Source organism: Scyliorhinus canicula, chromosome 18 (genome assembly GCF_902713615.1).
Source record: "Scyliorhinus canicula chromosome 18, sScyCan1.1, whole genome shotgun sequence".
Classification (NCBI taxonomy): domain Eukaryota; kingdom Metazoa; phylum Chordata; class Chondrichthyes; order Carcharhiniformes; family Scyliorhinidae; genus Scyliorhinus; species Scyliorhinus canicula.
The window spans coordinates 104,633,897-104,660,245 of record NC_052163.1 but is presented as its reverse complement, the minus strand read 5'-3'; the positions used below and the strand labels follow the sequence as shown (position 1 = coordinate 104,660,245).

Here is a 26,349-nt window from a genome sequence, read left to right as displayed (position 1 = left end):
CTGCTGTGCAGAGAGACCTGGGTGTGCTAGTGCATGAGTCACAGAAAGTTGCTTTACAGGTGCAACAGGTGATTAAGAAGGCAAATGGAATGTTGTCCTTCATTGCTAAAGGATGGAGTTTAAGACTAGGGAGGTTATGCTGCAATTGTATAAGGTGTTAGTGAGGCCACACCTGGAGTATTGTGTTCAGTTTTGGTCTCCTTTGCTTGAGAAAGGACGTACTGGCACTGGAAGGTGTGCAGAGGAGATTCACGAGGTTAATCCCAGAGCTGAAGGGGTTGGATTATGAGGAGAGGTTGAGTAGACTGGGACTGAACTCGTTGGAATTTAGAAGGATGAGGGGGGATCTTATAGAAACATTTAAAATTATGAAGGGAATAGATAGGATAGATGCGGGTAGGTTGTTTCCACTGGCGGGTGAAAGCAGAACTAGGGGGCATAGCCTCAAAATAAGGGGAAGTAGATTTAGGACTGAGTTTAGGAGGAACTTCTTCACCCAAAGGGTTGTGAATCTATGGGATTCCTTGCCCAGTGAAGCAGTTGAGGCTCCTTCATTAAATGTTTTTAAGGTAAAGATAGATAGTTTTTTGAAGAAAAAAGAGATTAAGGGTTATGGTGTTCAGGCCAGAAAGTGGAGCTGAGTCCACAAAAGATCAGCCATGATCTCATTGAATAGTGGAGCAGGCTCGAGGGGCCAGATGGCCTACTCCTGCTCCTAGTTCTTATGTTCTTATAAAATGAGTTGACGGACATACAAATATGGCCTGTGCCTCATGCTACACAGTTTGGGAGGGAGTTTTGGTCTTGTACTTGCTCATCCATTAGAGTCATACTCTTGGTTAAAATTAGGACTAGAATGTTCATCACTGTGTGGGTCAAGAGAGGCAGAGTTATATGTATCCAGGCTTAAGAAACAAAAAGGAGAACCATTGGAAAACTGGTTTATAAGACTATATCTGGTAGAGAACTTCTTTAAACTAGCTAGTAGATGATAGATACACACATTAGTGTTGATCACTCAGATTTGCTGTTTTGCAAAGTGACACTTTGTAGAGAATTGAATTACAGGACATTAGATCCTATTGATCCACAAACACTGCACTTGATGGCTCCTCTTTATTTTGATATGCACATGACAGCAAACAGTATCATCCAAATATCCAATTCTTTGTCTCTCTCACGTATTGGAGTCTCTCATCAATGTTCCTTAACAGCTAGTTTCTTGAACATTTCCAAGGGCATGTCAAAAATAAATTGTACCAAAGATCTTGTCACTTGTACATGTATGGTTAATTAAACAAACCTGAATACTTCTGTCACCTCCAGATGTATTATTCCAATGTATTTCTTGGAGAGCCTCCAGCCCTCCTCACTCCATAAAATGCAGCTTATTCAAAACTCTGCTGCCCATTACTTGCTGATCAATATTGGATTCTGGCCCCCATATGCCTCAAATGTTAAGTTCTCATTCTTCCCTTTAAATCTTTTCATGGTCATGCTTCTTTTCATCTCTGCAAGTACCTTGAGCCTGACGATCCTTCAAAACTCTGCATTGCTTCAAATCTGATCTTCTGCACATTCACAACTCACATCGCCCCTTATTTTGGGCAGCATGATAGCACAAGTGGATAGCACTATGGCTTCACAGCACCAGGGTCCAAGGTTCGATTCCCTGCTGGGTCACTGTCTGTGCGGAGTCTGCACGTTCTCCCTGTGTCTGCGTGGGTTTCCTCCGGGTGCTCCGGTTTCTTCCCACAGTCCAAAGACGTGCAGGTTAGGTGGATTAGCCATGCTAAATTGCCCTTAGTGACCAAGAAGGTTAGGAGGGGTTATTGGGTTATGGGGATAGGGTGGAACTGAGGGCTTAAGTGGGTCAGTGCAGACTCAATGGGCCGAATGGCTTCCATCTGCACTGTATGTTCTATGTTCTATTTAACAGTTGCGTCTTCAGCCATCTACGTCTCAAAATGTAAATATCTCTGCCTCTCCACTTTCCTTCTTAAAGACCCCACTGTGGTAGTGTGGTCCCTTGAAGGGGGTGGGCTCCAGAGACCATGTGGCCAGCTCAGGGCCAATTGCGTGAGAGAGTGTTAACTCTGGCCAATAGGAAGTTTGCATGTAGCCTTGAGAACAGGACCCAAGACAGTGTGGACTCTGGACCCAAAATGTTAAACCCATTATATTGTGTTCTGCATCTGTTATTTAACTGCCTTTTCCCCAGGAGGATGCCTTCCGAGCTGTAAAGAAAGCAATAGCACTGTGGCTTCACAGTGCCAGAGTCCCAGGTTCAATTCCCCGCTGGGTCACTGTGCGGAGTCTGCACGTTCTCCCCGTGTCTGCGTGGGTTTCCTCCTGGTTCTCCGGTTTCCTCCTACAGTCCAAAGACGTGCAGGTCAGGTGGCCATGCTAAATTGCCCTTAGTGTCCAAAAAGGTCAGGAGGGGTTATTGGGTTATGGGGATAGGGTGGAAGTGAGGGCTTAAGTGGTTCGGTGCAGACTCGATGGGCCGAATGGCCTCCTTCTGCACTGTATGTTCTATTATGGTACTCGAACCTCTGGGTGCATTTTGACTCAGGAAAACCAATTGTGATATGTCACCTTATGGTATAGAGGCAGCTTTATCCCCCAAAATGGGAGATGATCCTGAGTGCCCTGTCGCCTTTGCCTTGAGGACACTTTCAGAAGTGTCAGCTGGGTGTCAGAGTGTCAGATTCAGCTGGGGCAGCACGGTAGCATGGTGGTTAGCATAAATGCTTCACAGCTCCAGGGTCCGAGGTTCGGTTCCCGGCTGGGTCACTGTCTGTGCGGAGTCTGCATGTCCTCCCCGTGTGTGCGTGGGTTTCCTCCGGGTGCTCCGGTTTCCTCCCACAGTCCAAAGATGTGCGGGTTAGGTGGATTGGCCATGCTAAATTGCCCGTAGTGTCCTAATAAAAGTAAGGTTAAGGGGGGGGTTGTTGGGTTATGGGTATAGGGTGGATACGTGGGTTTGAGTAGGGTGATCATTGCCCGGCACAACATCGAGGGCCGAAGGGCCTGTTCTGTGCTGTACTGTTCTATGTTCTATAGAAGCAGAACACAACTATGCCCAGATTGAGAAGGAGGGCTTAGCAATTATATATGGTGTGAAGAAATTCCACCAATATGTGTGTGGACGGCGGTTTGAAATAGTGACCGACCATAAACCATTACTGGGCCATTTAGGGGAAGACAAGCCCATGCCACCAATAGCCTTAGTAAGGGTGCAATGTTGGGCCTTGCTGCTTGCAACCTACAATTATGCTTTCCAGCACCAGCCCAGCACGCAAGTTGTCCGTTCGGATGCATTAAGTTGCTGCCCCAGCCAAAGAGCAATCCACCGCCATAAGGAGATCATACTGGCTTTGAACTTCCTCGACAGTGCGCCTGTGTCTGAAACTGGACCCAGAGAGGCCCCATACTTTCAAAGGTTAAAAGAATGATACAGACCAGGTGGAACTACCAGAAATCTCTGCAACTAAGGCGCTAATTCATCAGTCAGGATGAGGTGATCTGTTAGATGACGTGATCCTGTGGAGATCACGAGTAGGCATTCCCCCTCCGGCCAGGGGGAAACAAGAGCTGAAAAGCGCCTACTCAGGGCAAACAAGATAAAAATTCTGGCACACTACTATGTCTGATGGCCAGGCATAGATAAAGCCATTTGAGAACTGGTGCAACAGTGCTCCCCTTGCCAAATGTAGCAATCCTTGCCGCTGCCTGCCACTCTTAACTTTGGGAATGGCCAGGGCACCTGTGGATCCAAGTCCACCTTGATCCCTTTTATGGGCAATAGGTTTTTATTCCCGGTGGATGGCCACTCTAAGTATCTATCAGTTCAAGAGAAGGGAACCACTACCTCGGCGACCATGGTGGATGTCATGTGCCGCGTGTTTGCCATTCATGGACTTCCCGAATCCATCGTGTTGGGCCCTTTACTGGTGATTTATACTGGGTGGCATGGTAGCACGGTGGTTAGCACAGTTGCTTCACAGCTCCAGGATCCCAGGTTCAAGTCCCGGCTTGGGTCACTGTCTGTGCGGAGTTTGCACTTTCTCCCCATGTCTGCCGAGTTTCCTCCGGCTGCTCCGGTTTCCTCCCACAGTCCAAAAATGTGCAGGTCAGGTGGCCATGCTAAATTGCCCTTAGTGTCCAAAAAGGTTGGGTGAGGGTACTGCATTACGGGGATAGGGTGGAGGTGTGGGCTTGGGTAGGGTGCTCTTTCCAAGGGTTGGTGAAGACTCAATGTGCTGAATGGCCTCCTTCTCAACTGTAAGTTCTATGATTCTATGACGATTTCTCCAAGTATTTTGACAAGCAAATGGTATATGTCATACAAGATGACCCCGTATCACCCATATAGGCAGAGAGGGCCATTTAGACCTTCAAGAATGCGATGAGAAAGCAATCTGATAAACCACTTTGCTCGACTTTTCACTCCACCAAGGGGATCACGCCCACTGAGCTGCTCATGGGCTGTTGGTTGAGAACGCAGTTAGATCTTGTGTTTTGAAATTTGGCAGGGAGCGTGGAGGCATGTCAGGCCGCCCAGAAGAGTCAGCGATCAGAGCAGAGAGGTGACAGATCATTTGGGGTGGGAGACCTGGTTTTGGTCCGTAATTTCACTTCAGGGCTGCCTTGGTTAGCGGGATGGGTTGTGGCTGGTGTCATATATGATCAACATCAACAGGAAGACCATCAGAAAGCATGACGCCCGCCTGAGGAGTCAGGGGTGGCAAACACCAGCTTGGAGTCAAAAAGCCCCAGTCCCACCAGTATCGTGAACACTCCTGTAACTCCGTCAGCCAAGGGGAGCCAAAGACTCCTGAATCTACTTAACCCATTGAGGCCAGTTCACCTGTTGTTGGGATGATGCCTTCTGGGGTGACACTGACTGTTGACAATTCAATTGCCCAGAAGAGTGTTGAGCATGTGTCAGGGCCACGGAAGTCTGCGAGGAAACAAAAGTCTCCGGACTGATTGACTTTTTGATGCACTCTCTTTCCCATGTTGTCTCTTATAACATTTGTAACATTTATATATAGTTTTCCTGGGGTAGTTCTAATGAGGAACTTGAAGGGGGGGGGAGAAGGGACGTGGGGGAAGGGACATGGTAGCACGGCCCCTTTAAGAGGGCAGGCTCCACAGACTACATGACCGGCTGGGGGCCAATCCCATGGATCACGCAAAGCCCTGCCAATAGGGAGTTTGCACAGGGCCCTGGAGCAGGATTCTGGGCAGTGTGGACCAGGGAGCCAAAGTGTTAAGATCTGTTATATTGTGTTCTGTGCCTGTTACTTAACTGCCTCTGCCTTTAATGAATAAACCCCTTTGTTAATCACTGGAAGCCTCCAGTGTATATCTCGAGCCACCACACCCACCTAAAAACCTACCTTAGTGACCAAGCTTTTAACCTTTCCGAATATTTTACTCTTTGGTTCAGCATTGATTATAGTCTGCTGACACTTTATGTAAGGAATTGCAGAATATTTAATTACATTAAAGGTGGCTTCTAAATGCAAGGTGCTTCTGGTCAGAAAATTGGCTTAGGCCTGAACAAGTCATCATACCCTTCGGCCTCCATTTAAATTCCAGCGAACAATGTCTTTTTTTGCTCAGTGGCTTCTCAACAGATGGTCATTTACCATGTATTTTTCTTTTTGTTCTCTTTTAAGGTCACTGAGTTTTGTTTCAATACCCAGAAAAACTTCCACATGGAAGATTTTCAAATCAATCCACATGCAACAATTAGAAGTGAGCACTGCCAATAGCTGGCTTTAATAGTGGCAGCCTCAGAAATGGACATTCATTAAAGCAATCACATCCCCTTTGGGGAGGCCGTGGCATAGTGTATTGATACAGTGTAATCCAGTACCATTACACTGGACTAGTAAACCTGAGACCCAGGGTAATGCTCTGGGATTCAGGTTCAAATCCTGCCACTGCAGATGGTGAAATTCTGAATTCAATAAAAATCTGGAGTTAAAAGTCGAATGATGACGATGAAACCATTGTCGATTAGTCATAAAAACCCATCTGGTGCACTAACGTCCTTTAGGGAATGAAATCTGTTGTCCTTACTTGGTCTGGCCTACATGTGACTTCAGATCCACAGCAAAGTGGTTGACTCTGAACTGTCCCCTCAAGGGCAATTAGGGAAGGGCAATGAATGCTGACCCAGCCTGCAAAGTCCACATCCCATGAACAAATAAAAATTTAAAAAAATCTACACTTTTGAGGACACCTCAGAGGGCAGTGAAGCTATATGGGTAGAGATCAGGAATAAGAAGGGTGCAGGCACAATGTTGGGGGTTTACTACAGGCCTCCCAACAGCCAGCGGGAGATAGAGGAGCAGATAGGTAGACAGATTTTGGAAAAGAGTAAAAACAACAGGGTTGTTGTGATGGGAGACTTCAACTTCCCCAATATTGACTGGGACTCACTTAGTGCTAGGGGCTTAGACGGGGCAGAGTTTGGAAGGAGCATCCAAGAGGGCTTCTTAAGACAATACGTAGCCAGTCCAACTAGGGAAGGGGCTGTACTGGACCTGATATTGGGGAATGAACCCGGCCAGGTGGTAAGTTTCTGTAGGGGAGCATTTCGGGAACAGTGACCACAATTCAGTAAGTTTTAAAGTGCTGGTGGACAAGGACAAGAGTGGTCCTAGGGTGAATGTGCTAAACGGGGGGGAAGGCTAATTATAACAATATTAGGCGCGAACTGAAGAACCTAGATTGTGGGCGGATGTTTGAGGGTAAATCAACATCTGACATGTGGGAGGTTTTCAAGTGTCAGTTGAAAGGAATTCAGGACTGGCATGTTCCTGTGAGGAAGAAGGATAAATACGGCAAATTTCAGGAACCTTGGCTAATGAGAGATATTGGAGGCCTCGTCAAAAGAAAAAGAAGGCATTTGTCAGGGCTAGAAGGCTGGGAACAGACGAAGCTTGTGTGGAATATAAGGAATGTAGGAAGGAACTTAAGCAAGGAGTCAGAAGGGCTAGAAGGGGTCACAAAAAGTCATTGGCAAATAGGGTTAAGGAAAATCCCAAGGATTTTTACATTTACATAAAAAGCAAGAGGGTAGCCAGGGAAAGGGTTGGCCCACTGAAGGATAGGCAAGGAAATTTAAGTGTGGAGCTAGAGGAAATGGGCGAGGTTCTAAATGAATACTTTGCATCAGTATTCACCAAAGAGAAGGAATTGGTGGATGTTGAGTCTGGAGAAGGGTGTGTAGATAGCCCGGGTCACATTGAGATCCAAAAAGATGAGGTGTTGGGCGCCTTGAAAAATATTAAGGTAGATAAGTCCCCAGGGCCTGATGGGATCTACCCCAGAATATTGAAGGAGGCTAGAGAGGAAATTGCTGAGGCATTGACAAAAATCTTTGGATCCTCACTGTCTTCAGGTGATGTCCCGGAGGGCTGGAGAATAGCCAATATTGTTCCTTTGTTTAAGAAGGGTAGCAAGGATAATCCAAGGATCTACAGGCCGGTGAGCCCTACGTCAGTGGTAGGGAAATTACTGGAGAGAATTCTTCGAGACAGGATCTACTCCCATTTGGAAGCAAATGGACGTATTAGTGAGAGGCAGCATGGTTTTGTGAATGGGAGGTCGTGTCTCACTAATTTGATAGAGTTTTTCGAAGAGGTCACAAAAATGATTGATGCAGGTAGGGCAGTGGATGTTGACTATATGGACTTCAGTAAGGCCTTTGACAAGGTCCCTCACGGTAGACTGGTACAAAAGGTGAAGTCACACGGGATCAAGGGTGAGCTGGCAAGGTGGATACAGAACTGGATAGAGAAGGCATAGAGTAGCAGTGGAAGGGTGCTTTTCTAATTGGAGGGCTGTGACTAGTGGTGTTCTGCAGGGATCAGTGCTGGGACCTTTGCTGTTCGTAGTATATATAAATGATTTGAAGGAAAATGTAACCTCGCTGATTAGTAAGTTTTCAGACGACACAAAGGTTGGTGGAATTGCGGATAGTGATGAGGACTGTCAGAGGATACATCAGGATTTAGATCGTTTGGAGACCTGGGCGGAGAGATGGCAGGTGGAGTTTAATCCGGTCAAATGTGAGGTAATGCATCTGGAAGGTCTAATGCACGTGGAGAATATACAGTGAACAGTAGACCCCTAAAGAGTATTGAAAGTCAGAGAGATCTAGGTGTACAGGTCCACAGGTCACTGAAAGGGGCAGCACAGGTGGAGAAGGTAGTCAAGAAGGCATACGGCATGCTTGCCTTCATTGGCCGGGGCATTGAGTATGAGAATTGGCAAGTCATGTTGCAGCTGTATAGAACCTTAGTTAGGCCACACTTGGAGTACCGTGTTCAATTCTGGTTGGCACACTACCAGAAGGATGTGGAGGCTTCAGAGAGGGTGCAGAAGAGATTTCCCAGGATGTTGCCTGGTATGGAGGGCATTAGCTATGAGGAGCGATTGAATAAACTCGGTTTGTTCTCACTGGAACGACGGAGGTTGAGGGGCGACCTGATAGAGGTCTACAAAATTATGAGGGGCAGAGACAGAGTGGATAGTCAGAGGCTTTTTCCCAGGGTAGAGGGGTCAATTACTAGGGGGCATAGGTTTAAGGTGCGAGGGGCAAAGTTTAGAGTAGATATACGAGGCAAGTTTTTTTACACAGAGGGTAGTGGGTGCCTGGAACTCGCTGCCGGAGGAGGTGGTGGAAGCAGGGACGATAGTGACATTTAAGGGGCATCTTGACAAATACATGAATAGGATGGGAATAGAGGGATACGGACCCAGGAAGTGCAGAAGATTGTAGTTTAGTCGGGCAGCATGGTCGGCATGGGCTTGGAGGGCCAAAGGGCCTGTTCCTGTGCTGTACTTTTCTTTGTTCTTTGTTATAGAACCACTGTGTACCAAAAATTCCCACTCTCTTCCATTCAACAATTGTTTTGATCCAAACATTATGTGGTTCATCCATTGAATTCACCATGAACATAGGACTGATTTTCCTCACTCGCTAACCCACAATAGGGCACCAATCAGGCAGAGCACACCCAAAGTGCATGCCATCTAATATTAAGAAACACCTTTTGAAATTCATGTTCCAACCATAACTGCAACACCTTCAGCCACCCTCTCTGTTTGCCAAAAAACTGAGCCTAGATCTTCTTCCAACTTCCTTACCTCCCACCCCATCCTCTTGGAAACCGAAGGAAGCACAAAAAGCCGAGACCCAGGTCTCTGTTCCTTTCCTCTTCGGTTGGAATTGGGAGCTGAACAAACTCTTCTCATGTCACAGGAGAAAACTTGGCCCGATTTCTTACAGACATCAGCATGATTTGGAAATATAATTCCGCGTTTAATCTTCTTTAATGTTTGATTCAACATGCAATTAATTACAGAATAACAATGTTGTAGTACAAATATTTGCAAACCATGTAATTTTTCTGCACTTTAAGAAAAAGTCACATCCAGCAGAATATTTCTTGGCGAGCAAGTTCTATATTTATCTGACCCTTTGTGTTTACACATAAGTGCATCACACAGTTCTCGTTAGTTGCTTGTTCTTGCAGAGAAAATCAGAGAATTATGAAGAGAACCAAACAAGAAATGGAGACACAGAACCACAGAAGAAAATTGAAGCTTCTTTCACCAGAATTTGCATCAGCAGCTGGAGCACATGAACTAATGTCAACGAAGCAAAGGCACTATGATTCAACATTTGCATGGACCACCCCGCTTGGCATTTTATACATCACTTGTTTCAGTGGATTTTTCTTTTAGCATGCAGAACAAAATTCAGCAACCCACTCAGAAAATACTGCCCATTATTAGCACAGAACAACCTGAACATCAACAGAACCGAGACAGTAGATGTGTATGGTCTGTATAGCTCACCGTGCAATATACTTCATGTAACAATAATAATATAATGATAATAAACTTTTATTGTCACAAGTATGAAAGTTACTGTGAAAAGCCCCAAGTCGCCACATTCCGGCACCACTAATCTTTATTATTGTCACAAGTAGGCTTACATTAACACTGCAATGAAGTTACTGTGAAAATCCCCTAGTCGCCACACTCCGATGCATGTTCGGGTACGGAGAGAGAATTCAGAATGTTCAATTCACCTAACAGCACGTCTTCCGGGACTTGTGGGAGGAAACCGGAGCACATGGAGGGAATCCATGCAGACACAGAAAGAACGTGCAGAATCCGCACAGACAGTAAACAAATACTGAAAACTGTTGATTAAGCTTGATATCGTTGCAACTCAGACTCACACCAGGAACCGAGATGGGTGACAGATATGAAAGAACAAGTGCGGTGCTAAAATCTTGCGGTACATTTTGTTAGACATCCCAGTTAGCTGCATGGCACTGACATTAGGTCCCTTGAATATTTAATGATGGTAAGAACGCCAGTTGAAGAACCCCTCCCAGATACTGAATCGCACTGACCAGAACAGGTCTTAGCCCTGTTCCACTTGGGTTAGCTGGATGTTGACCCTAAGCTGAGCTTCAAACCTCATATCCTTTGAGTCACACACACCGCCTACTTTAACTTTCACAACATCTCATTCAGCCTTTGCCACCTTCAAACTCAACTCTTCCAATTGACGCATTGATTGGCTTTTCACCTTGCATAACCTTTAGCCCATCTAAATTGCTGTCATTGATCCTACCCTATGCCAAATCCCATTCATCCAACCTTGCCCTCATGCATTCAAATGTCTGTCCTCACTGCAGTTTAAACACCTCAGGGCCTCACTCCACACCATTTCTATAAGCTCCTCTAGTGTCAATCTGTCCTCACCCCCTTAAGCTCTTTCTTAGCCACCCTACCTTCCTTCACGAATCATTATATACAGAGCCATCAGCTGCTTTGGCTCCACCGCTCTGGAATTCCTTCACTAGATCCTCATGCCTTGCCTCCCTAAAACCCACTCATTGATCAAGCTGATGGTCACCCCTCAGCATCTTATTTTTTCTTTGTAGCTGTGTGAAGAACCTTGGGATGTTTTCCATGTTAAATGAACGAGGTCAATTGTTGTGTGGTGATAGTAGCAGTATTTTTTTTTTTAAATTTAGATTATCCAATTATTTTTTCCAATTAAGGGGGCAATTTAGTGTGGCCAATCCACCTAATCTGCACATTTTTGGGTTGTGGGGGTGAAACGCACGCAGACACGGGGAGAATGTGCAAACTCCACATGGACAGTGACCCAGAGCCGGGATCGAACCTGGGACCTCAGCGCCGTGAGGCAGCTGTGCTAACCACTAGGCCACCACGCTGCCCTGATAGTAGCAGTATTGAATGTATATAAATTGCAGGCATGAGAGAGTCAACACCAATTCAGGATGCAAAGGCTGTGATGACTTAACAGCCTTCTCTTTATTCTTCCCTTCTCCTAACTCCCTCTTTTCATTTGCTCTGCTTCACAGCAGAGCTTCTGATCTGAGTTTACCAATGGAGGAAGCACTTACTAGAGCCAAAAGCCAGTCAGTTCTGGGGAGCTTCTCCTAAACCCATGTTGTGACATCAGTTTGAGGTCAATAGAAAATAATAGTTAGTTAGAATATATCCATGAGGTTTCCAATGAACTCACAACAAATTCACAGCAGGTGATTGGGGGGCCCCCAAACAGATATTTCCTGTCCCAGCCTCCCCGAACAGGCTCCGGAATGTGGAGACTTGGGGCTTTTCACAGTAACTTCATTTGATGCCTACTTGTGACAATATGCGATTTTCATTTCATTTGAAGTGTTTTTATCAAGGAAAGAAATTCAGGTGAGTCCATTCTTGCCTATTGAGCTCAATCTGAGAGCAGCATTTACAGAAACCCTTTGGGCAAGGAACAGCGCACAGCACAGAGGGATGGGGAAAGTAGTTGCAAAGAACATAGAACATAGAACAGCACAGAACAGGCCCTTCGGCCCTCGATGTTGTGCCGAGCAATGATCAAACCCACCTTATACCCGTAACCCAACAACCCCCCCCCCCCCCCCCCTTAACCTTACTTTTTAGGACACTACGGGCAATTTAGCATGGCCAATCCACCTAACCCGCACATCTTTGGACTGTGGGAGGAAACCAGAGCACCCGGAGGAAACCCACGCACACACGGGGAGGACGTGCAGACTCCGCACAGACAGTGACCCAGCCGGGAACCGAACCTGGGACCCTGGAGCTGTGAAGCATTGATGCTAACCACCATGCTACCATGCTGCCCCTTCGAAGTGAAAAGTGAGAAAAAGGGTAAATTTAAAAAACAAAAGGTGCGATCTAATGGCCTTGTCGTGCCCAACTCAGTGATGTGACGAGGCCTTTTAATCTCATGAGAGGTTTGCAACGCTCGGAATACCTCGCACGATCTAACAAAATCCTGTGAGACATGGCGATCTGGATCTCGCCCTTGCTTGGCAAGATCCAGATGAAGATAGTTAAGTGAGCCATTAGGCTCATTTGAATATGTCTACGCTGAATTTTCCCGAGGCCTGGGAACTAATGGCTTCACATGGGAGACCTCGCCATGGCGCCGTTTAACACTAGTCCTTACAAATGTAGACCAGGAATAACGGCACATTGGGGGGGGGGGGGAAAGAAGGGGTCTCCCAGGCCATTGGAGGCCACCGGTTGGATGGGGGGGGGGGGGGGGGGGAAGGGGTCTCCCAGGCCAGTGGAGGCCACTGGGTGGTCAGGTTTTGGGCAGGTTGGCACTCCCACTAGCACCCGGACACCTTGGCACTGCCAATCTGGCACCTTGGCACTGCCACCTGGGCACCGTCAGGCTGGCTGGGGCACAAGGGAGGGGGGACACGAGGACCCCCTAAGAGATAAGTTGAAGCAATTGGGGGGGCCACGTTGGAGGAGCAGAGGGGGGCAGGGGGGGCTGAAAGATTGTGGCGGCATTTAAAATGGTGCCCCAATCAGGAGTAGTCTTCCTGGAGGTGTGAGATGAGCTCATCAAGGCTGGATTAAGTGCGGCCTCGATGAAGTGTTCCTGACCGAGACCAAAAAAACCGGCAGAGTACAATTAGATTGGGGGTCGTTTTCGGCGCTGTTGACACTGAGAAACACCATTCCAAACGCGTCCAAAACAAGACTCTATTTTGTGCCTTAAATCACGCAAAGTCCCACTAAATGAATCAACATTCCTTACCAATAAAAAAAATTACCTACGAAAACAGTCATGTTCATGCTCGATTTATATTCTGTGATTGGCCCTAATTCAAAACAGTTACAGTTCACTCGAACAATAGGACATTCTGAATGGTCTTAAGGACAACATATTAATAACCTCCTGCTAAACATCACAGTCTCCCCTGAGAAGGAAGAATTGGATCCTATACTCACCTCCTTCCATTTCCTCCTGCCAGTTCCGACTGCTGCTTGCAGGTGAGCTGGGTGAAGGGTAAAACTCCCCACCTGGACTAGTGTCAATATCATCTTCCATTGAACCAGATTTGTGTCTTTTACTCCTGTAGGGGATGAAAGGCTCTGTTTACCACATTGAATATAGAAAGATCATGTAGCATTTTTTACATTCAGCTTTTTTGTTTTACCCCATGCATACTTAGAATAATTGATGTTTGAAAGTGTGTAAGTTTCAGTGTTTTGTTCCATTAAGATGCAGGAACATTTCTTCCCAAGTTATTGGGCTCTCTAGTACGAATGATTTGTGCTATAGCAGACACACTTCTGTCATTAGCTTTGCCACACAAGCAAAATTTTCTGCCTTATATAAAAATATAAAAAAATAGCTGGTTTCGGAGGAGGAGGAAAGGCATAATATAATAGTTGCAAAGGATATTTAAGGCTTTAGATAGCATCCTTTGTAAGCAGGGTTAAGAGCCCAACATGGTTTCTTCCCTTCCTGGTTTCAAGATGAAGGACATCTCAAACTAGCTTGAAAAGGTACTGGAGGGGAAGATCCAGTCATTGTGATCCACTTTAAGATTGACATGGAGGGAAAACAAAGAAAGAGGTGGTGTTTGGAGAGTACCAGAAAACGGGAGATAAATGAAAGAGCTGGACCTCAAGATTACTGAATTATTTCCTGAGCCATGTGCAAATTAGTGCAGGGATAAGCAGATTAGGACAGAGAACACATGGCTAAAAGGTGGTGCAAGAAAGAGGGTTCAAATTCATGGGATAAAGAGTGTCATGGGAGTTGCGAACAGGCTTTGGGTGGCAGGTGTCAAGTGGTAAAGGCAGAGATTAGACAAACGTGTCTATGTGAGTTTCCTCCGGGTGCTCTAGTTTCCTCCCACAGTCCAAGGATGTGCAGGTTATGTGGATTAACCGTGCTAAATTTGCCCCATAGTGTCCCAGAGATGCGCAGGTTAGGTTACGGGGACAGGGCGGGGGGGGGGGGGATTCTATGAGAAAATCTTCCCTGTGAAACTCTGAGATTTTTGAGGGACTAACTAGTAGAGTAGATAAAAGGGAGCTTGTAGATGTAGTATTTCGTATTTGCAAAGGTCATACGAAAAGGTGCTACACAAAAGATTAATCCACATGAGATGAGTTGAGGGAAATATGTTAGAGTGGATGGAGGTTTGGTTCATGGACAGGAATCAGAAAATAAGATGAAATGGGTAATTTTCAAGTAGGCAGGCTGTAACTAGTTGAGTGTCATAGCTCAACTCTTTACAATCCATATTAACGATTTAGATGAAGAGACTTAGGCCAGGATTTCCAGCCCTTCCCGCTGGTTGATCTTCTGGTCTCATTGAAGATGACCCCTGCAGTGGGACACCCAGCAGCGTGGCCGGCGAACAATGCAAATTGGCATCAACTTCAGCAGGATTGGAAAACATGTTGCGGGCGGCGGGATGCTGGAAATGCATCCAAGTTTACTGATGATATAATTCTACATGAGAATGCAAGCTGTGAGGATGATACAAAGAAGCAGAAAAGAGATACAGATAGCTTAAGTGAGGTGGCAACAAGATGGCAGGTGGAGTACAATGTGGTGACGTGTGAGGTTATCCACTTTGGTGGTAAGGATGTGGAAAACAGAACTTTTTAAGAAAGTGTTAAATGTCGATGTTCAGAGAAACCTGGATGTACTCATAAAAGGAACATAGAAATTTAACAGGCAGGTATAGCAAGCGGTTAGCAAGGCAAACGGCATACTGGTTTTTATTGGAAGGAGATTGAAATCTAAGGTAAAGGAAATCTTGCTACAAATGCACTGGCTCTGCTGAAACAACACCTGGAGTATTGTGTGCAGTCTGGTCTCCATATCCAAGGAATTATGATATAACTGCCTTGGAGGTGGTACAGCAACGGTTGACTAGGTTGGTTCACAGGGTCAGATAGTTGCCCTATTATGATCGGCTGAATAAATGCGGCTGAACGAGAAGTCATTTAATTTAAAAAAACACAATTATGAAGAGGCTGACATGGTAGACAGCGAGTGATTATTTCCCCTGGTTGGGGAATCTAGAGAATGATGGCTGGGTGCTGCACAGCCCCTGGATAAAATGTTGATCAGTTGGGACAGGTGTGGAAGAATTTCTTCGTTCAGAGGGTTGTGAATCTTTGGAATTCTCTATCCCAGAACATTGTGGATGCGCCATCATTGAATGCACTCATGAATGCTGGGATAGATAGGTTTTTTGATCTTGGAAAGGAATCAAGCAATATGGGGAACAGATGGAAAAATGAAGTTGAGGCAGATGATCATGGCAGGCTCAAGAGGTCATATTGTCCACTCCTGCCTCTACTTCCTATGTTCTTAGTTACACAGCTCTCGCTTAGCAACAAAAGGAAATATATTGAAGGGTTCAACAGTTCATTACATTGTAAAGCACAATATCCTTTGCTTTAGCAAAAGCAATGCCGGGAGGTATGTTGATACATTGTATTGTGATAACACAAGAACTTTGTCAGTGAGTAAAGCATTCCATTCATCCAATCTTACCTATTTAGCAAGCATTATTGCAAGTATGTTCCATGATCCAGCTTGTAGCAGCGAGACATACAAGTCGTCACGGACTACCCATCTTTCAGTAGCTTTACAATCAGCGATCATATGACATAATTGTAATCCCTCCCTTGTAGTTAATGGAGGTGACACAATACCTTTTTTTGAAAATCTTTTTATTGGCTTTTCTCCTATTTATAAACAATTGTTACTGATATACATTATATTTTTCTTGCCTGCGCTAATTTGCTTTATTTTAGAGAGGTTTGTTTTGACCTTCATATGACTAACTGTACGAACATTTTGTTGCCCTCTAGAGTGGTCTATGATATCCCCCCTTCCTCCTCCCCCCCATTGGTTTCAGCACCCTTCCTCTTCTCTTGTGGTTTCCCCATCGCCCCCCCCCCCCCCCCCCCCCCCCCGGGGTTGCCCAGTCCTTTGGTTCTTCATAGAACATAGAACATAGAACACTACAGCGCAGTACGGGCCCTTCGGCCCTCGATGTTGCGCCGACCTGTGAAACCATCTGAAGCCTATCTGACCTACACTATTCCATTTTCATCCATATGTCTATCCAGTGACCACTTAAATGCCCTTAAAGTTGGCGAGTCTACTACTATTGCAGGCAGGGCGTTCCACACCCCTACTACTCTCTGAGTAAAGAAACTGCCTCTGACATCTGTCCTATATCTCTCACCCCTCAATTTAAAGCTATGTCCCCTCGTGTTGGTCATCACCATCCGAGGAAAAAGACTCTCACTGTCCACCCTATCTAACCCTCTGACTATCTTATATGTCTCTATTAAGTCACCTCTCAGCCTTCTCCTCTCTAACGAAAACAACCTCAATTCCCTGAGCCTTTCCTCATAAGACCTTCCCTCCATACCAGGCAACATCCTAGTAAATCTCCTCTGAACCCTTTCCAAAGCTTCCACATCCTTCCTATAATGTGGTGACCAGAACTGCACGCAGTACTCCAGGTGTGGCCGCACCAGAGTTATGTACAGCTGCAGCATGACCTTGTGGTTCCGAAACTCAATCCCCCTGCTTATAAAGGCTAGCACACCATATGCCTTCTTAACAGCCCTATTAACCTGGGTGGCAACTTTCAGGGATTTATGTACCTGGATGCCGAGATCTCTCTGTTCATCTACACTACCAAGAATCTTGCCATTAGCCCAGTACTCTGCATTCCTGTTACTCCTTCCAAAGTGAACCACCTCACACTTTTCCGCATTAAACTCCATCTGCCACCTCTCAGCCCAGCTCTGCAGCTTATCTATGTCCCTCTGTATCCTATAACATCCTTCAGCACTATCCACAACTCCACCGACCTTCGTGTCATCTGCAAATTTACTAACCCATCCTTCTACACCCTCTTCCAGGTCATTTATAAAAATGACAAACAGCAGTGGCCCCAAAACAGATCCTTGCGGTACACCACTAGTAACTGAACTCCAGGATGAACATTTGCCATCAACCACCACCCTCTGTCATCTTTTTGGTTTTTTTCCCCTGGCTTACTCCTCGTTGCTGGCCTCGAACAGGTTTTGGAACAGGCCGACGAACTGCCCCCAAGTCTCCAGGAAGCCTTCCTCTGACCCTCGGTTGGCGTACTTAATCTTCTCCAGCTAGAGAAATTCCGAGAGGTCAGTGAGCCAGTCTGCAGCTTTGGGTGGTGCTGCCGATCGCCAGCCGAGCAGGATTCTCCGGCGTGCGATAAGGGAAGCGAAAGCAAGGGCGTTGGCCCCCTTCCCCATGTGTAGCTCTGGCTGCTCTGATACCCCGAAGATTGCCACTATTGGGCATGGCTTTACCCTCACCCCCACAACTTTGGACATTGCGTCGGAGAAGGCTGTCCAGAACCCAGCAAGCTTGGGGCAAGCCCAAAACATGTGGGTGTGGTTGGCCAGGTCCCTCTGGCACCGTTCACATTTGTCCTCCACCTCCAGGAAGAACCTGCTCATTCGATGTTCTGGTCAGGTGCGCTCTGTGCACCACTTTGAGCTGCATTAGGCTTAGCCTTGTGCAGGAGGAGGTGGAGCTCAGCCTGCTCAGTGCTTCGCTCCAGAGTCCCCATCCCACCTCTGTCCCCAATTCGTCCTCCCATTTTTGTTTGGTCCCGTCCAGTGGTGTTCGGGCTCTGTCCAGTAGCTGTCCGTATATTTGCCCACATAGCCCCCCCCTTCTCGCTGCTTGTGCCTATCAGGTCCTCTAGTAGTGTGCTTTCTGGGGCCCCGAGGTACCCTACTGTCTCTTTGTGGAGAAAGTGCTTTATTTGGAGGTGTCTCAATTCCTGTCCTCGTGCTAGTTTCCACTTCGTCAGTTAGTCCAGTGTCGCCAGTCTGTGCCCTATGTAGAAGTCCCCGACCGTCAGTGCGCCCCGTCCCACCTCCATCTTTTGAAAGTGGTATCTAGCATGGCTGGGGGGAATCTGTGATTGCCGCAGATGGGTGCCATAAGGGACATTTTGGTTATCCCGATGTGCTGTCTCAACTGGGTCCACGTTCTCAGCGTGGCTGCTACCACTGGGCTCGTTGTTGAGGAGTATGGGAGTGTTGCTGTGACCAGGGCCCAGAGGGTTGTTCCTTTACAGGATGCCTCCTCCATTTGTACCCAGTCTGTGTCGGGTTCTTGTACCTATCCCCTCACTTTTTCTGCCGTTGCTGCCCAGTGGTAGTATTGTAGTTTCGGTTGAGCCAGGCCCCCTCTGACTTTCCCTCTTTGCAGAGTCGGTTTGGGAATTCTCGGGTTCTTGCCCCCCCACAGAAACGCCATTATTATCCTGTCTATGTTTTTGAAAAAGGCCTTGGGGATGAAGATTGGGATGGATGGAAACAGGAAGAGGAATCTTGGCAGTGCATTCATCTTGATCGTCTGCACTCTTCCCGCCAGGGAGAGTGGTCATGGGGCCAGGACTGGTGCAAAGTTTTTATCGAAGTCCGCCGGGAACCCGTTGGGTCCCGGTGCCTTTCCTGCCTGCATAGAGCTGATGCTCTCCATGATTTCTCCCAGGTCTATTGGTGCTTCCAGCTTCCCCCCCCCCCCCCCCCCCATCTATTTTCCCCAACCACTGGTAGTTCCAGTCTGTCTAGGAACGGTTGCATTCCTGCATCCCCGTCGGGCGTCACGGAGGTGTACAGTACGGTAGAAGGTCTCGAATGCCCAATTGACCTCCTTTAGCTCTGTTACCAGTCTGCCTTTGCTAGTCTTAAACTGTACTATTTCCCTCGTGGCTGCCTGCTTTCTCAGCTGGTGAGCCAATAGGCGGCCAGCCTTGTCTCCTTGTTCGTAGAAGGTCACCCGTGTCTGATAGAGTTGGTACATTGCTTTCCTAGCGGATAGCAAGTTAAAGTCCATTTGCAGCTTTTTCCTCTCCGCCAGCAGTTCTACGGTCGGGGCCTCGGCGTACTTTCTATTGACTTCCAGAATGGAGTCCACTAGCTGTTGCCTGGCGACCCTTTCTTCCCTATCTGTACTTGCCTTGTAGGCTATGATCTCTCCTCTGAATAGGGCCTTCAGTGCCTCCCAGAACGTGGAGGGTGAGACCTCCCTGTTTTGGTTGTTACTAACGTAATCACTTGTGCCCTGCGATATGTTTTGGCAGAAAGCCTTGTTGGCCAGGAGATCCATGTTCTGCCTCCATGTGGGGCGCTGGGCCCAGCCTCTTCTCTCCAACCTCACATCCATATAGTGTGGAGTGTGGTCGGAGATAACGATCGCGGAGTAGTCCGTTCCCGTGATCCCCGGAAGCACCGATTTCGGTATACCTTGTGCACCTGCGAAAAGAATGAGAACTCCTTTTCTCCCAGGTGCAGGACCCTCCATGGGTCCACCGCCCCCATCTGTTCCATGAAGGCCCCTAGCTCTCTAGCCATGCCAGACGTTTTCCCGTTCTGGGGTTTGATTGGTCGGTCAGTGGGTCCAGCACGCAGTTAAAGTCGCCCCCCCATAATCAGCCGGTGTATGTCAAGGTCAGAGATTTCCGCCATGGTCTTCTTTATGAATTCTGAGTCGTCCCAGTTGGGAGCATACACATTTACCAGTACGACCGGTGCCCCTTCCAGGACACTGCTGAGCATGACATATCTTCCCCCTGGGTCCGTAACTGTCTTGGTTCCCGTAAACTTCGTCCTTTTGCGAATTAATATTGCTACCCCACTAGCCCTCGTCCCATAGCATGAGTGGTATGTCTGTCCCACCTAGCCCTTGCTTACCAGCAGTCGGTCCTTCTCCCTCAGATGCGTCTCTTGTAGGTAGATTATGTCTGCTTTTAGGCTTCTTAGGTGGGCGAACACTCTGGATCTTTTCACTGGGCTGTTGAGTCCCCTTACATTCCAGGTAACAATCCTAGTGTGGGGTTTCTGACCCCCCCGGTCCTGTGGGATCACCCATACTTACCTGGTGGACGCGCCCCTGCACTCCGGGGTTTCCCTTTGCTAGGGGGCCGTCCAAAATGGCCAGGGTCACCTCTCTCACCATGGGGTCGGGCGCCAGCGCTCAGGGGTTTCCCTTTGCCCAGGGGGCACCCAATGCAGCCACCAGCTGTGTGTACGCCACACGGGTGCGCCCCTGCGCTCCAGCGTCTCCCTCCGCCTTGATGCCCTCTCGAGTGGCTGTTTGTGGCACCCTCTTGGTTCCTTGCCCTGCTCCATGCCCGCCGAGGCCAATGTCTGTACTGCTTCACTGTCTCACCGTTCTCTTTGCTTCTCTTTTGTTCTGCATTCTCCCCCAGACTCCTCTCCCACTTTTGTCCCCCCCTGCATTCCCCCCCCTTCTCCCCCCCACCCCCCCGTGCCAAGCGCTCCCCCTCCCCTGAGAGGGGCGCCGCAGCCCTCCTTCCTTCCTACCCTCCCGTGCTGGCCCTCCTCGCTAGTACGGTGGCCCTCCTCCCAGTATTCGCCCAGTTCTGACTTTGTTTAACCTTTCTCCTACTGGCCCTTGTCTCACCCCACTGTTTGCTTTCCTCACCCTCATTTCTCTCGCTCCACTCCCTCCACATTGCACTGAGAGAGGAGACAAGCTCTGAAACAAGACAGCACAATCCCGCGCAAGGCATAACACATGTGCACAGTTCATGAGTCCACTGTCCTTGTTTGCAGTCTGTCCTCCGCTCTTTGTTCTGGTTTTCCCTTCCTTTTCCATCTTTTATTGTGGTTGCGTGTGCTCCTCCCTCAGCTTGATCGCTCTAACAAACTCATCAGCCGCCGCTGGGTTGTTAAAATACAGCTCTTTCCCCTCAAATGTTACCCAGGGTTTGGCCGGGAATAACATCCCAAATTTTACCTTGCTTTTGTGCAGTGCTGATTTCGCCTTGTTGAATTCAGCCCTTTTTCTGGCCAGGTCCACCCCAAAGTCCTGATACACCCTTATGGCCTTCCCTTCCCACGTGCTCTGTTTCGTTTGCCGGGCCCACTTTAGAATTCTTTCCTGGTCTTGGAACCAGTGCAGCTTCGCAATAATTGGAGGTGACACAATACTAACTTTGTGACTGCCGGGGATTAGTTTTTACAGAGAGAGAACAAAAACTGAACATAGGATAACATGAGATGATATTTAATGGAGGAGATGCAGGTCTCGCTGGCTGGCTGGAGAGAAAGCCCTGTATTGCCTCCCTTTGGGAAGACCCACCAAATTAAGTGCCAATCAACCACTTAACTAGACAGCAGAGGGCCTTTTCTGAGATTGAGGGCTCCAGAGATAGCTTCCCCCATCCAGCCCCTCCACCCCGATCTCGGAGAGCTGCCAGCCAATCAGATGTCAGTGGCTGGGCACTGTTCAGTGGCATCAATGGGAGCTATGGCTGCTGTCAGTACAACATCCACCAGAGGCCCAATAACGCTGAGGAACACAGGCAACAGGCAAGTGATGGTGGGATTGAGGTTGCAGGAAAAAGTTGGGGGGGGGGGGTTCAGCAGCAAGAGTATGGCTGTGGCTCTCAGCAGGAATCCTGCTTCCTAATGCGGGGTCCCTCATCCAGGCATTAAATGACTTTGAAAGCCCTAACACAGGGTTTGTTCTTCAGGCTACCCACATGCTTCTGGGTGAACAAAATAAAATCCCATCTTTCATGACTTCCTAGTTCAAGCCTTCATTTACTTGCACTTGCATCACCCATTGCATGAACAACACTTACTTATCCACGTTTTGTTTCCCTCTTTCTGCTTTCCCCGAGGAAACGGCAGAGCAGAGAACTCGACATGTGTTAATGGGGAGATGGTGTCAAAGTTTCTGAAAGCGAAGATTAATCTGGAAATGTCTGACTCCCTTGGTCCAGAACTGCATTAACAGCTCTGTTCAATTTGAAATGCCAGGTGATTCTGTCTGTCAGTTTTGAGGCGATTCGTTAATTTCATAAATTTTTTTTTTTTTTTTTTTCTTTTTTTTTAAATTAGATTACCCAATTATTTTTTCCAATTAAGGGGCAATTTAGCGTGGCCAATCCACCTACTCTGCACATTTTTGTGTTGTGGGGGCGAAACCCACGCAGACACGGGGAGAATGTGCAAACTCCACACGGACAGTGACCCAGAGCCGGGATCGAACCTGGGACCTCAGCGCCGTGAGGCGGTTGTGCTAACCACTAGGCCACCGTGCTGCCCTGTTAATTTCATAAATGAGGACTGTCTCGTTTTTAAATTTTCAATACGTCTTAAATTGGTCAGATGCTCCCCCCATCTGTTATATACAGGTACTGTACCACAATTTGCTGTGGAGTAACTGCACAAACCAATGCTGTTCTCGCATTGCTGGAACCTATCTAATTGGCTCCCATTGAAAAGCATGTTCAATGTTAGCAACTTCACATTTTTCAAGGTTTCATGGAACCATAACTCCTATGAATGGTGGGACTTTACACACCAGCAATGGTGTGACAAGGCCTTTAAGCGGGCATTAACTGAGATGTTAAATGGCCTATTCCTCTTCCTGCGTTCCTAATAATAGATGACTTCAAAAAAAACAACTCAAACCATTAGTTCTGATCCATACACTTAATCAGCACTGATCAGAATGGATCACAGATTTTGGTTTACTGTCGGGAAAAATACATGGGGTACAATCGTTCAGGATACCTTGGGAGACCAGTCAGGTTTCACATCGGGTGAATGGACGGGTGGGGGGGGCTGATAATTATGTGTTAACATATGGAAGTGATGTTCCCAACGTTGCCCTACATACTGGCAGGGGGAAGGGACAAATGTATTCTGAACGCTTTTTTTTTGCTCCTGTCCCCGAACCTGCCCAACAAAAAAGTGAGTGGAAAATCTGGCCCATGGTCATCTTTGTTTAAAACATGACATTCTCATTTCCCATGGTGAATCTGTTAAGACCTTGACTTGAAAATGTTCTAATAGATGAGCTCCGAAGGGTGAATGGGTTCACAAACAGGGTCCTGCTTCAGGGTCAGGGATTGGTTTGCACCCACTGTGGTTGCCATTATGAGGCATGGTTAACTTGGTCAGGGGATATGAGCAGTTTCATGACCTACTCCAGGAAAGATTCCCCCAGGCAAGCCAGAGTGACAACAGGATGACCATGGTGATGCTGCAGTGTGACCATGATGCCATCTCAGAAGATGTTGGAAGAATGTTTAAAGACACCACAAGCCCTGAAGATTGGAACAAGAGTTATACTGAAGACCTCAGCAGAGACCATGGGCGAGATTCTCTGTAAATGGGGCTATGTCCCATTACTCTGGCGGGGAAATCGGCGCCAACCACTCTGGCGTCAACAGCCCCCAAAAGCGAGGAATTCTACAATTTCTCAGGGCTAGGTTGACGCCGGAGTGGTTGGCGCCTTTTCAGCCGGCACCGAAGGGTTGCGCATGCACGGAATGGCTGGCGTGATCTCGCGCATGCGCTGACCGGCCGGCGTATTTCCGCGCATGCGCAGACCGGCCGGCGTATTTCTGCACCTGCGCGGTGGTTCCCTTCTCTGCACCAGCCCCCGGGCAATCTGGCAGAACCCAACAGGGTCCCAGTATGGAGGAAAGAAGGCCCCCCCCCCATGAAACCAGACCGGCCGCAGATTGGTAGGCCCCGATCCCGGGCCAAGCCACCCCCAGGACCGCCCCCAAACACTTACCTGCCAGGTCCCACGTGTGTGAGGTGAGTAATTCACGCCGGCGGGACAGGCCAAAACATTATGGCCACTCGGCCCATCGGGGCCTGAAGTATCGCCTGGGGGGGGGGGGGCGCTGTCAACGGCCTCCGACCCGCATGGTGGGAATCCCGCTGGACCCCAAAAAACAGTGCCGGAGATTAGGGCAGCCGGCATTGGGGCGGGATTCGCGCCTCCCGACGGGGATTCTCCAACCCAGCGCAGGGTCGGAGAATCCCGGCCCATGGTGCTTCACCACATAAAGGATTAGAGTGAGAGGAACATTCAACAGAGTCCGGCCATCCATTTACAACATTTTGACCAGTACTGCTGCTATCCTGGGCCAATTGCAGTTTTTCTACAGCATGATACTGGGAAACAGCAATAGGAGGAATTGATGTGACAGAAATAAATAAAAGGCAGTTCCAAAGGTGACCCCTATTCATTCAATGAAGTGGGAATATATGAGAGAGCCGTAAAACAATGGCGAGCCTAATTAGTTGAAGAGTTAGAGGCATGATATGTACAAAGCTTGCAATAATGGCAGTCCAGGGGGATGTTTTGGTTTTGGGAGGTAGTGTTAAGTTAGTTTAAAAGCATTCAGTAAACCCTGAAAAGTTGTAAAATCCATTTACTTTATCAGATCGAAAAGAAAATTGGAAGTGAGGTATAATTGGCTTAAATTTTGATTGAAGGATAGCCAAGAGCAGGCTTCATCATCATCATAGAGGAAGGTTAAGCTAAGGCAGGTTCTCTAGTTTCAATTTATTTGGATGTTTGCGGAGAGTGTTTTTAAATTGCAGTTTGGACCTTGTGTGGTTTGCAGCTCACCAAGAGAAAGCCAAAGTAAATTACAGTTATTTGGATCTGCACCGCGAGTAGAGTAAAACCCTAACTTCATCATTGATTGCATGGAATGCAGGCACGGTTTAATCTCTTTGATTTGATTTGATTTATTATTGTCACATGTATTAGTATACAATGAAAAGTGTTGTTTCTTGCATGCTACACAGACAACGCATACCGTACATAGGGAAGGAAGGAGAGACTACAGAATGTAATGTTACAGTCATAACTAGGATGTAGAGAAAAATCTCAGTTTGACTTTTGTGAGGGAACAGAAGCTGGAAGATTACCTAGTTTGAAGCCAGTGGAAGAATCTACGGTGGTCCCTACAGAGTCTTGTGGTGAAGCAGGTTAGTTCAGAAGTTTTGGGAACATAACCCGAACATTGGTCTGAGGCATCCATAGTCAAGAGAAGACAAATGAAAATTACCTCCTGAGAATATCTAGAGCTGAGAATAATTCTCCAGAAGATTATAGCTGTTCCCTACAGAAGTAAATAACTTCAGAATGATGTGCCTTACAAGGAAATTCTTGAATGTAGTAAGAAATAAACTGAATACAAGACATACATAGTTAGCCTATATTATTAAGTTAATAGTGCGTGTTCAAGTTGTTCCAAATACAATAAGCTTTGGGTTTTGTTAAAGAAAATAGCAATCTTGTGAAGTAGTACTATTGGTTAAAACGAGGTATTCGGATCTCTCTTTAAATGTTCACAGTCCATCATCGATCGTAACAATTCATGCCCTAAAATGTACGTGGAGTATGGACCAAGGCCACTTGAGAAAGCAGAACTGAAATTGTTGAAGTTTGAAAGCAATTTAACGAAAGAATTCTGAACTCAGTTTTGCACTCTTCTTGTGCTGTCATGTTTGGAATCAAACCAATCCATTGACCTGCCACTCCATATGGTCAGAAGAGGTGTCAGCCTGTATGACCTTCTAATGAACATAACGCTGTGGTGCATAATACTGGAAGGGGATGAGGTGGAGGAGTAGCAGCAAGAGTCTTTTGAGAGTGACGTGCAGTGGCACACAATGATAGCCTTTAATCTCTACTGCGGGGGCTGCATTTGCTCTTGTTTTATGCCAATTTGTACATTCTGTCATGAATGTTTCAGGACATACTGATGGAAATTCCCATTGGTATGAGGTTATTGTAAATGATGGTTTCATTCCTGCATAGGTGCAACCCAGGAAATTGGGCTAATTTTCCCACGAGTCACAAGCACAATCTCAGGTTGATTTCCAGGTTGGAAAGCCTGTGTGGACATTTTCCTGCCACAGTGCCATTCCACCCCCACTCCGACCCTCCAAGGTACTCAGAAAATAACCCCCGATAGCTCAGCTACATGGATAGAATTAAATAAAATGTCAGGCAACCAATGATAAAGTGCAGAATATTGAGTTCTAGATCATTGCAACATTGAACAGATGGCTGATATTAAGTTACAATGCAGCAATTCAGTCGAGTGA

The 26,349-nt window shown here is 47.2% G+C and overlaps 1 protein-coding gene across 4 annotated transcripts in view; it reads right to left on the bottom strand.

The window, feature by feature from the left end:
- The window catches only part of nfic (nuclear factor I/C), a 550,936-nt gene that overhangs the window by 195,595 nt on the left and 328,992 nt on the right, over window positions 1-26,349 (bottom strand). For all 4 annotated transcript variants that reach the window (XM_038778311.1, XM_038778312.1, XM_038778309.1 and 1 more), the window contains exon 6: window positions 13,351-13,475. In XM_038778311.1, the coding sequence (XP_038634239.1) occupies window positions 13,351-13,475 (125 nt within the window). The remainder of the gene's footprint in view (window positions 1-13,350; window positions 13,476-26,349) is intronic.